This window comes from Terrapene carolina, unplaced genomic scaffold (assembly GCF_002925995.2).
Source record: "Terrapene carolina triunguis isolate 2854851 unplaced genomic scaffold, T_m_triunguis-2.0 Scaffold21, whole genome shotgun sequence".
NCBI classification, from domain to species: Eukaryota; Metazoa; Chordata; order Testudines; family Emydidae; genus Terrapene; species Terrapene triunguis.
The window spans coordinates 42,267,513-42,278,460 of NW_020664372.1; the positions used below are offsets into that span (position 1 = coordinate 42,267,513).

The window sequence follows — 10,948 nt, forward strand, 5'->3', positions numbered from 1 at the left end:
AATCTGCCATCAAGCCCCCAGCTGTTGAACCAGTCAATAACTTTGCTGCAACACCTAAAAGTTTGGCTCAGCAGCTGGAGATAAAGCACACATTTGCTTTGTCTGCCTATCAGGACATGTTGTTATGCCTACTTAGCACCATTCTGAATAATGGCAAGAAAACAGAATTTCTACCCAAACTTATTTCTACCAGAGCTCTTCTGGCATTACGGCAGATGGTGTGGTGCTTTTAATATCAAACCTAAACCAGGAACATTTTATTTGACAGCGATTTTTTTTCTTTGTGGGTGGGGGCTGGCAGCACCGCAAGAGAGATATATTTGGTGGTTTCCTTCTTTAAAATGATGGACCTGTAAAATTCTGTTACCTTATCTGTTGGTACTACAGATGTAAACTTCACTTTTACAGAACAGCCCATCAACAGATGCTTTATTTATTGAAACAAATTATAACAAAAGGGCTGTGTCCATTTCCTTTATTTGTGGCTCTGCTTTGTAATGATTACAGATTAAGTTGACTTTCATGAACTGTACAAGCAATTAAAGGTGGCCAACTATGCTTTACATCATTGTTTCACACAAAGCAAATACAGAAATATATGATTACCTAATTTTCTATTTTAAAAAAATTCCTATAGGCACAAAGCAGAAGAAGGGGGGGGGCAAATCAAGGGGAGAGAGGTATGCATAAATAAAGAAATATTTCTTACATCAAACATGTCCGAGAACCAAAGTCTGCAAAAGCTTAGTTAATCAAATACTGCAGTACTGATATCAATATAAAAGTGAAAGTTTTAGTTCTGTAATAAAAATTCAATTTTTATTTATTTGTTGATTAGGGGAGTGGGGAAGGGCAAACTTTAAAACAGCAGCCACTAAAAGGGAAGGGCCGTGGGAGAGGTGAACAGGCACAGTGGAACCGTGGGGACATGTAAATTGACCACTGTCAAACCAGTGTAAGTTTCTTGGTTTCTCATGGAAAACATTTTATCCACATATTTTCCTCCCAAACATAAGTCCAACAGTCTCTTCAATACTCTGACTTTGTTGGTGGTTTTTAAAAAAGGAATAGTGAGTAATATTCAAGCCTGCCCATTAAATAAAAAAAAAAAAAAAGCCTAAATTATTTCAAACACTTTCTTCAGTTCTACAATAAGCTGCCAGTCAGACTTCTGCATTTCATCTCTGAACCAGTTCTTCAGGGCATCAATGGACTGACGACTAATCTGCAAGTACAAAACATATAAATATTAGAAACACAAGTGTTTTAATGAAATTATTCCCCAAAATATTTAAGGTAGTGTGGTCTAGAGAATAGGGCACCAGGCTAGGTGTGAGGAAATCAGGGTTCTAATACCAACTTTGCCCCGACCTGGTGTCTACCTGGGCAATCCACTTTGCCTCAGTTTCCCCTCCCATCCTTTGCCTATCTTGTCTAGATTGTAAGTTCTTTGGGGCAAAGACTGTCTCACTATGTTTGCACAGTGCCTAAAACAATGGGGCTTCGTACTTACTGTAAAATAAATGAAGTAGTTTTAAAAATCTGAGATCAGAGTAAATTAATGATCAGTGTTTATACCTTGCCCCCCTACAAAAACAGACAAACTTCAGCGGCAAGTATTGAACATCCTGGCAGTTCTGTCCAGAGTGCTAACTGGGCAAAGCTGTACATAGAAAGTGATGCACTACAGAACACTGTATGCATTCATTCACCACACTGAACATATGGGCCTCTCCCCTACAGTCCTTTGCGCTTAGCTAACTTATTTCCTCTGTCTCAGAAGGAAGGATGATGCAAGATGTATTTAGTTAGTGTTTCATTCCTTTGGTGATGCAAGTTTGCATTCTTAATAGTACTACTGCAAGAGTCAACGTCAGTGCCACTAATGTCAGTCAGGAAATCCAGATTTCTGCGAGAAGCTGAGCTGTACTACACGTGCCATGCAATCAGTCAGTGTGCCCCACTAGCATGGGGGTCCAGTGCTGAGAATTTTAGAATTCCTCAGGCTTTCACATTCAACCTCCACTTCAAGCCAAGTTACCAACACGCCACCAGCCTTAAAAAAGTGCAAGTCTCTGCTAGGAAATTTTTACCTTACTGACTAGGATATCTGTTGCTTCAAAGTGTCGTCCATACATTTTAGGTGATTCACCAGGAATAGGTTCTATTTTCACACAGACTTCTTGGCCTTTTTTTGCAACATCCACTTGTTTGTGGTTCACCTCAATACTTGTAACTATTCCAATTTCAACAAACTGTAACACAACATAGAAGCTGTTACACATCCCAAAGGAACTTCTGTCCACACGGCTTCCCCCAAATCCCACCACCATTCTGGGGCTTCTCACAGATGCATAGAAAATAGAAAATTTACTTTCAAGACTGCTACTGTCATATGTCCCTCCAGTAGCTATCTCAGAGTTTTACTACAATGAGAGAGCAACACATACACATTTACATTCACCTCTAGAACTCTTGAAGTATCAAAAACCTAATTTTAAAACTGACTTGGAAGATGTAACTTAGTTACATTTTTTTAAAAAGGTGAGTTTACTTCCTCCTGCTGCTAGCTGGCACGAACTCAGTTTTGATCACTACAATGTAGTGCTGCACCACAGGAACTGTGCTGGGGGAGGGCTCTAGTAATGCGGCCTCTCTCAACCTGCTGCTTAGCCTCATGCTGTTTGTTTTCTCTGCTACAACCCAAGGTTACGTCATCCAGCATAGGCACATATGTTCACTCCAGGCCATCCTCCAACACTGGCCTATCCTAGAAAAAAGGCTCATTTTAGGGGAGAGAGCAGCTCCTACAGAGATTCTGTCCTTTTGGGATGCATATATAGCAGCTTTTGAGGGAACTGAATGTTGTCCTGCCAACTTCATCAGGCCAAAACTCTTATGCTCATAGTAGAAAAATGAGAACGCTTACTTACATTTTTGCTAGGTACACACATGAGAGTCCCCTGCTTCACCTGGCCTGCTTCCACCACTACACCCATCACTATTGGGTCACGAGAGTTGAAAATAAACTGAGGGAGTATTTTCATCTTGCAAGGAAATACTGCTATATGCCTAAGAAATGACAGCGAAGAGGCATTTTGAAATAATGTATATAATGCTGTTATGTTTGGACCTTCTCCCACACATACACACTTTAGACACATTTAATTATTTTAGAGGAGAATATTCACTGAATGTGAACAAATTCTGAACCATTCTAGTTGAAGCAGATCATACAGGAGAGTAGCTTGTGTGAGCTTTATTTTGACTAGCTTCAACAACCAATTAAGAACAAATGAAAGTAATTATAAGAATATCGATTAAAATGCAGTTCTCAAAAAAAAAAAAATAGAAATAACATTGCAAGGGTCTCATGTTTGTCACAATGACCCCCAGAAATTTACTCATTATACAAATAAAAAAATCCCATCTTTTTAACAGCTAGCCCTGCAATCTCAATTTGAGATCTGAGAGGCAAGCTGGGTTCTTGCTTGTTTGCACAACACCAGCAATATGGATTCTGCACGTAAAATGCTGCCCTCAGTTCACCTCTACAAGCTTTGGATGGGGCCATATTTGTTTAACCAAAGTCAGAAATAGTCACAAACTGGAACTTGGTTAACAAGTGCATAAAATGTGCAAGAAAAAAATCCAGCTCGCTCAGGCATTGCTTTCCTGAATCTGCAAGAGTAACCAAAAAGAATAGTTAAATTGTTTTTGTCACTGAGCAAGCAGAAAGGATTCCAAAACCCCATATTCCTGAGGGAATTCTGCATGGAGGTGGGAGATCACCCTGCAGCTCCCTCCCCTTCTGGGACATGGACTCGGTGGTGAGGCTACACCCGGACACAGTGCACTGGCTGGGCCTGCCCCAGAGGTCCGTGTGCCCGTGTTGCATTGTGATCTCCCACCTCCATGCAGCCATTGGCCTGTACTACCCACTGCCATGCTGGAGCTGCCACATTTATTGACAAATAAAATTTGCAGAATTTTTAATTTTTTGGTGCAGAATCCCCTCAGGAGTCGCAGGTGAAGCAACTCACCAGGGTTAGCAGCCCCACGACAGGCGCACCAGGTGTGGGGCAGGCAGGCTCAGCCCAACAGGATCCAAGTGTGGTAGGGCTTAGTGTGGGGGATCCAGGTGTGGGTTGAGAGGGTTCTGTGTGGGGCAACCTGAGTGCGGGCGGCTCAGTGGGGGATCTGGATGCACAGGGGCTTGTTGGGGGGTTCCAGCTGCAGGGGCAATGGGATTCTGCAGGGAGGTCCAGGTGAAGGTGGTTGGGGGGCAGGGGGGGGGGGGGGTCTGGGTGGCTCAGCGAGGGGGGTCCAAGTGCTGGGGCTTGGTGGGTGTCTCGGTGCAGCTGATTGGGGCTCAGTGGGGTAGTGGTCTGGAGGCAGAGTTAGGGGAACGGATGAAGGGGTGTTGGGCGGATTGGGGGTCTGGATGCAGGGGGGTTGGGCAGACAGGGGAGCAGCTCCCCATACAGTGATCCCTCCCCCTGTGTCTGAGGAGTGATGGGGGCAGGAAAGGGGGGGGGGGGGGGGGGGCCAGGGGGGGGTTCTGGGGGGGGGGCGGACCCAAACCTGGTCCCAGGCGCTCTATGCAAGGGAAGTGCGCTCCTCCCCCAGCCCAGTCAGGACTAGCAGCTGAGCCCAGTGCAGAATATGATGCACCATGCGGGGTGGGGCTGGGGAGGGCCAGGTGCAGGGGGGCTCCGGGTGCAGGGGTGGCGCTCGCCAGGGTGGGGGGGGGGGGCCTCAGGTGCAGGGGGCAAGGCTCAGTAGTGTGGGCTGGGGCGGTTCAAATGCACAGGGGTTGGATCCGGGTGGGTCTGACCTGGCACCGGCTGGGGCATCCTCAGCCCTCTTCCCGCAGTGATTTACCTCTCTGTCAGCTGCTCTGGGCACCCGAAATGACATGCCCGCACTGCTGGGAAGGAGAGCATGACCGCTCTTGCGGCTTCCCTTTGCTTCCCCATCAGAAAGTCATTTTTCTTCAGGGAAGCAAAGAAATCTGTGTGGGACAAGATTCTGCACACCCGCAGTGGTGCAGAATTTCCCCAGGAGTAAACCCACAGCAGATCTGAGTAAGACGACAACGTTACTCTCCTTGTGCAGTAACAATGGTTCTTCGAGATGCGTGTCCCTGTGGGTGCTCCACTGTAGGCATGCTTGCTTCCCTGTGCTGCTGATTGGAGAACTTCAATAGCAGTGTCCGTTAGGGCCGCACATTGCACTGTCTCTTCTAGTGCTGCATCACGAGGCTAGTCAGCGTGCATAGGTACTGTCACTCTGAGTGCTTCACTGTAGGTGACTCCCGAGCTGTACCCCTTCTGGAGGGCCGGGACTTCAGAGTCGGGTCAGTTACAGATGACAGAATTGTGGAGTCAAAGATGGCATCGGAGGTGTTGTCCCCAGTGACTGCATAGTGTTCTGCGAAAGTGTGGACTGACGCCCATGTCACGGCTCTACAGGGCTCTGAGATAGGGACATCATTGAAGAAGGCAACAAATGAGAAGACGACAGACTTTGTTGCATGTGTATGAACAGGGCATGGAAGGATCATGTTGCGAATTTGGTAACACTGTCTGATGCAATTCAAGACCCCCTTAGAGAGCTTTTGGGCTGATATTGCTGAGCCCTTGGATCTTTCTGCCATGGATCGGGGACTGCCTGTAAACCCTTGTCCTTTCAGCAGAGCTCTGGCCTTATACCTTGACATCTATGGTATGTAGTATAGCCTCCCTGTTGTCTTGGTGAGGCTTGGGGTAGAAGACTGGAAGGTGGATCAGTTGATTCATGTGAAAAGAAGAGGTTACCTTAGGAATGAATTTTGGATGCGGCCTGAGCGTAACCTTGTCTGGAAAAAATACCATGTAGGGAGGATGCGCCACCAGAGCTGCTCTCTCTCCTATTCTCCTGGCCAAGGTAATCGCTACCAGGAAGGGCGTTTTCATAGATAGGTACGTCTGTGAACAGATAGCCAGGGGTTCAAAGGGAGGCCTAGTAAGAACTTCCAGTACCAGGTTTAGGACCCACATGGGGATAGAAAATCAAGGTTGAGGGAAGAGGTTTATTATTTATATCCTTGAGGAATCTTTTAGTGGTTGGGTGTGACAGCACTGGAGTACCCCTCTACAGGTTGGTGGAAGGTTGTTCGAGCTGCTAGATGGACCCTAAGAGAGATTTGGGATAATCCTGATTTAAGGGTCAAAGCATAGTCTAGTTTATGTGAAAAAGTTGGGGAGATTTGTTCTGAGAGGAGGTGCAGAATGGTTGGGAGGGAGATTGGCAGGCATATCATGAGCTCTGACAGATGGGGTACCAGGTTTACCTCAGCCAAGTAGGAGCAATCAAAATCATGAGGGCTCTGCTCCTTTTTATTTTCAGCGGGACCTTCAACAGTAGGGGAAACAGAGGGAAAGAGGGAGGAGAGCAACACCCAGGAAATGGAGCAGTAGCGTGGACCTTTCTTGTTCAGGTAAGTGGCGAACAGGTCTGTGAATCGTCTTCATCATCTGGATAGGTCGTGAAGTACTATTGGGTGTATCTCCCCATCATGGTTGTGTGGGAATTTGCAACTGAGACTGTCCGCTATCAAGTTTTGTGTGCCTGAGAGGTAAGCCACAGAAAGTGTAACATTGTGGAAAATGGACCCATTCCATAACTTCATTGCCTCTGCGCTTAGGGATAGCCACTTGGCTCTCCCCTGCTGATTGATATAGTACATAGAGGCTATGTTGTCCGTTAGGATCTTTGTGTGTGATCCTGCGATCACCAGGAGGAAATGGGTGCAGGTGTTCCTGACAGCTGCTGGCTTGAGGAGATTGATGTGAAGGGACATCTCCATGGGTGACCATTTGCCTTGTGTCGTGAGGCCGTTTAGATAAATGCCCTCAGTACTGGCTTCCTGCTCCTCTTATCTCTTGAGGCAGTTCCAAAACCCTGGATGCTGCGGCAGAGCGGGTGTGCCTGTTGGTAGTGAGCACCATATGGAACTTGGGAGGAGTATTGTGACACTACCTCCTCTGGCTCACTGTCTGAATCCTCGCTAAGAGCGAAGCGGCATGGCACGGCAGCAGGAATACTTCCTGTGTTTGGTAGAAGCACGGTGCAGAGGTCTCGGTACTGAGGCGGAGGCTTGAGTGCATCTGGCACGCAGAGGTCTCTGGAATGACGGGATTCTGCTGGTACCAATCATTCTGGCATCGGTGGTGGTGCCAGGATGGGGGGGGGTAGAGACCTTGTCCGCACCTGTCTTTCAGGTGCCATGTGAGCTGTCGCTGGTGGTACCAAAGTGGACTCACGTACCAGGAGAGTCTTTTTAGAACATTTACTCTTGTCCTTCAGTAACATGCCCATCGGATCCATGGGCCTGGCAGTGGTACCAGTTGCCATTGGTTGTTGAGAGGCCTGGCTGCTGGACTGAGATGGTCTCGGTGCCAGCAGTGCCGAAGATGCCGAGTGAGATGATCACCACTTACGGCCATCTCAGGGCTCACTAACGGGACTTCCCACTCTCTTCTTGGACGACTTGTGAGTGGGGTCCGCAGCCTGTTTCTTCAACCCACATCCCTTAGATGTGTGAGATTGCGGGAAGACTCATGTCTACCACGCGACTGCTATCGCAGAGCTGCCTCCAGGAAGATGATCTTCTGGAGGAGCGCTCTGTCTTTGCAGAATCCTGGATGGAAGTGTTGGCAAAGACTACACTTCTGCTGTATGTGGCCTTCCCTGAGGCAGTGAATGCACTGAGTGCACTTTTCAACAACTGGGATCGCCTCTTTACAGGTGCGGCACTTGAAGCCTAGTGAACCAAGCATACCCCATTGAGGAGAAGGATCTCCGGCAGGGAAAAAAGGCGGGAAGAAAAACAGTCATGGGGGAGTGGGAATAGAGAATAAGAAAGGAGGAGAAAGAAAAAACTACAACTAGAACTAGGAGGCTAACTAACTAGAACTATGTGGAACAAGAGAACAATAGCCTTAACGGACTGCTAATGGCACCATCTCTAGCCAGGGGCAGCTGAGAAAGACTGGGGTGGGGGAGGTTAGCCCATGCGCACTAACTAGCCTCATGTCGCAGCATGAGGAAAGACAGCACACGTGCGGGCCTAATGGACACTGCTAATGAAGTTCACCGATCAGCAGCTCAGAGATGCAAGCACACCTACAATGGAGCACCCATAGGGACACTACTCGAAGAAGCAGCTCCATTTTATACATTCACTTCAGACTAGATTTTATTATGGTGGTTTTGTAACGGGAAGAGTCCTAGTAAATCTGCTTCCGAGTGAAAAAGAAGTTTCATTGCTCTGTGCTGGGACTGTAGAATTCTTGAGATTCCAATAAAAAATAAATTAAAAACCCCGCTAGAACTTCACAAGAACTCCATGCTTAACAGAAATATGCATTCAATGTATGCTTTTCATTTCATTAGGTATTACACAAGTTTGAAAGCCTCCAAATAAGGACAACTCTCACTTACTTGAACTCTTCCTGTTTCTGTTTTTTGTAGTCTTGCCTGTATTTTGTAAAGGCGTCAAATAAGTGATAAATTATTTCTGCACTAAAAATTCGAACTCCTAAACTATCGGCCATTTCCTGGGCATCTCGTTCAATCCTCACATCAAATGCCAGAATTACTGCATACCTGCAAGTTTAAAAATAAAATAAATAAATAAATAAAATCAGCTGTGAAGTAGCCTACAGAACAAGTAACAGTTGGAAACTTTTCCATATGTTGTAATGAGCACACAGCAGCATAAGAATAAGTTACTTACTGAGGATCATGTTCCAGCATAACTGATGCCTTCATAACATCCTTTTTATGGACAGGACCTATGTTAATTCCAGCATACTGTGGGGAAAAAGCGATAAATGACTATCCTGCTCTTCTTCAGTTAGATGAACATAGAGTATTTCAGACCATAACTTTCTAATGTTTTCGTTGTATCAAGTACTTACTGGCACTTCTGATGTCTTAAGAAATTCTAATAGTGCCTCCAAAGAGCCTAACGTAGAGGCCTGGACATAAACACCTTTCTCTTCCAACTTGATAGCGTTCAGCGTTTGCTTCAGTTCATGTATTAACTCATCCTTTAAAAAGAAAAAGCAAGTTTTAGCAATCTTATCAAACTACAATAACCTGCTAAGCTTCAAAACTCCTCTATCCATCCACGGTCTTATAATGCACCCATCAATATGGTATCTCGACACCATGTGCCAACTTATATAATTGGCCCTCTGCTCCACCACTCCATGGCTAAATTAACTGATGTTTCTGTCAGTATACAGAGAAGTTTCTTCTCCCCCTCCAATATAGCTAGAAGAATCTCTGGACCATGAAGTCCTACCAAATCACTTGAAGATTTTGCAAAAAGGTAGGTTTTGCATTATTATTATTATTATTGAAAGAGCTTATCTTCAAGTGGTTGCAGACATGTATTCCACTCAGGTGTGTGCACACCCAGCACACCCTAGCAGTACCCTTAGGGGCAGTGCTTGCTTCCCTCCCCTCATAAGCCCTCCCATGACTATTTGAGGGCAACACTGCCCCAACCCCCCCCCCAGTTCCTTTTCATCACCTGCAGCTGGAGTCTGAACCCTTAGTGTGCGCTTTCCTTCACTGCGTTTTGCATCATCTTTGTATATAGTTATAGTTAGTACCCTTAATTAGTCAGTAATAGTAAGCAGTTAGGTAGTGTCTCCCCGTGGGATGCCCTCATCAGGGTTTAAATATTGCCCGTTGCATGGGGCAGCTATCCCCAATAATGATCCCCACACCAGAAATGTATTGTGTCTTGGGGAAGGGCACTTTAAAGAAAGATGCTCTATATGTGAGTCCTTTAAAACGAGGACACAGGTAGCTAGAGATTTAGGATTAAAACAGCACCTTCTCAAGCAGGCAATGAGGCCTGCCTCGATGCGGGACTGCTGTGGAGAATCAGGCCCCTCAAAGAGTGCTGCAGCCAGTATGGACTGGTGCTTCTAGACCGAGCTTGGAGTACTCACCCAGGAAAAAAAAAAAAAAAAAAGGGGACTGCTCCCCTTCATCGGGACCCCTGAGAAAAAGAAACCACAAAACAGATTGTGGTTGTTTCAGAGGTCAAGGTGATCATCTGCTCCACCTAAGAGAAGTACCGACTGGCACTAGGAGTCTCCCGGTATGCAGGACAGAGCAGGACCCAATCTCCGGTACTGAGGTGGGATCAGGATGAATCTGTACCGTTGACTCCAGTATGACCTCGGGGGCACCCTTTGAGACAGGTACCCTTGGCAGAGACGTCAGCACTGTCAGTTTCCACTCTGACTGCCTATCAGGCAGCAGATTTGCTGTGCCTGCCTGTCTCTGTTTCACTGATTATTCAGGATCATACAACTGCAGTGGCATCATTTGCTGAGTACTCAGCTCTCCTGGGTTTGGTGGCAGTTTCCTGCTGAAACTGAGCATATCGTTGACATGGATTGAATCCTTGGTACTGATACAGACTATGCCACTGTCTGCATCTGCTGGCCTGGGACCAGCTTCATTTTGAAACCGATGCCTCTTTTGGGGCCCAGTACAAGTTTGGAGCTGGTCCCAGTATTCAAAAAGCCATCAACTGTTCGTACTGATGCCACTGTGGGGCTGGGCCCTGGATAGTGCGGGACACTTGGTAGCTCGGTCAGGAGTGGCCACAGGACGGCTCGGGCTGGGGGTGCGGGCTCTGGGGGATCAGGGTTGGGGCAGGGGATTGGGGCACAGGAGGTGGTTGGGGTGCAGGCTCTGGGCAATGCTTACCTCAAGCAGCTCCCAGAAGCAGTGGCATGTCCCCCCATCTGGCTCCTACATGGAGGCGCGGCCAGGCAGCTGTGCACACTGCCCCGGCAGCTCTGCACGCTGCCCCATCCGCAGGTGCCACCCCCACAGCTTCCGGAAGCAGCGGCATGTCCCCCTACCAGCTCCT

At 47.0% G+C, this 10,948-nt stretch overlaps 1 protein-coding gene across 1 annotated transcript in view; it reads right to left on the minus strand.

The window, feature by feature from the left end:
- Positions 1 to 461: 461 nt before the first annotated feature.
- The window catches only part of EIF5B (eukaryotic translation initiation factor 5B), a 66,810-nt gene continuing 56,323 nt past the window's right edge, over positions 462 to 10,948 (minus strand). Inside the window, exons 19-24 of the mRNA XM_024213538.1 lie at positions 8,967 to 9,098; positions 8,783 to 8,859; positions 8,488 to 8,652; positions 2,934 to 3,072; positions 2,094 to 2,255; positions 462 to 1,225 (exon numbers count right to left, since the gene is read on the minus strand). Of these exons, the coding sequence (XP_024069306.1) occupies positions 1,118 to 1,225; positions 2,094 to 2,255; positions 2,934 to 3,072; positions 8,488 to 8,652; positions 8,783 to 8,859; positions 8,967 to 9,098 (783 nt within the window). The 3' untranslated portion in view covers positions 462 to 1,117. The remainder of the gene's footprint in view (positions 1,226 to 2,093; positions 2,256 to 2,933; positions 3,073 to 8,487; positions 8,653 to 8,782; positions 8,860 to 8,966; positions 9,099 to 10,948) is intronic.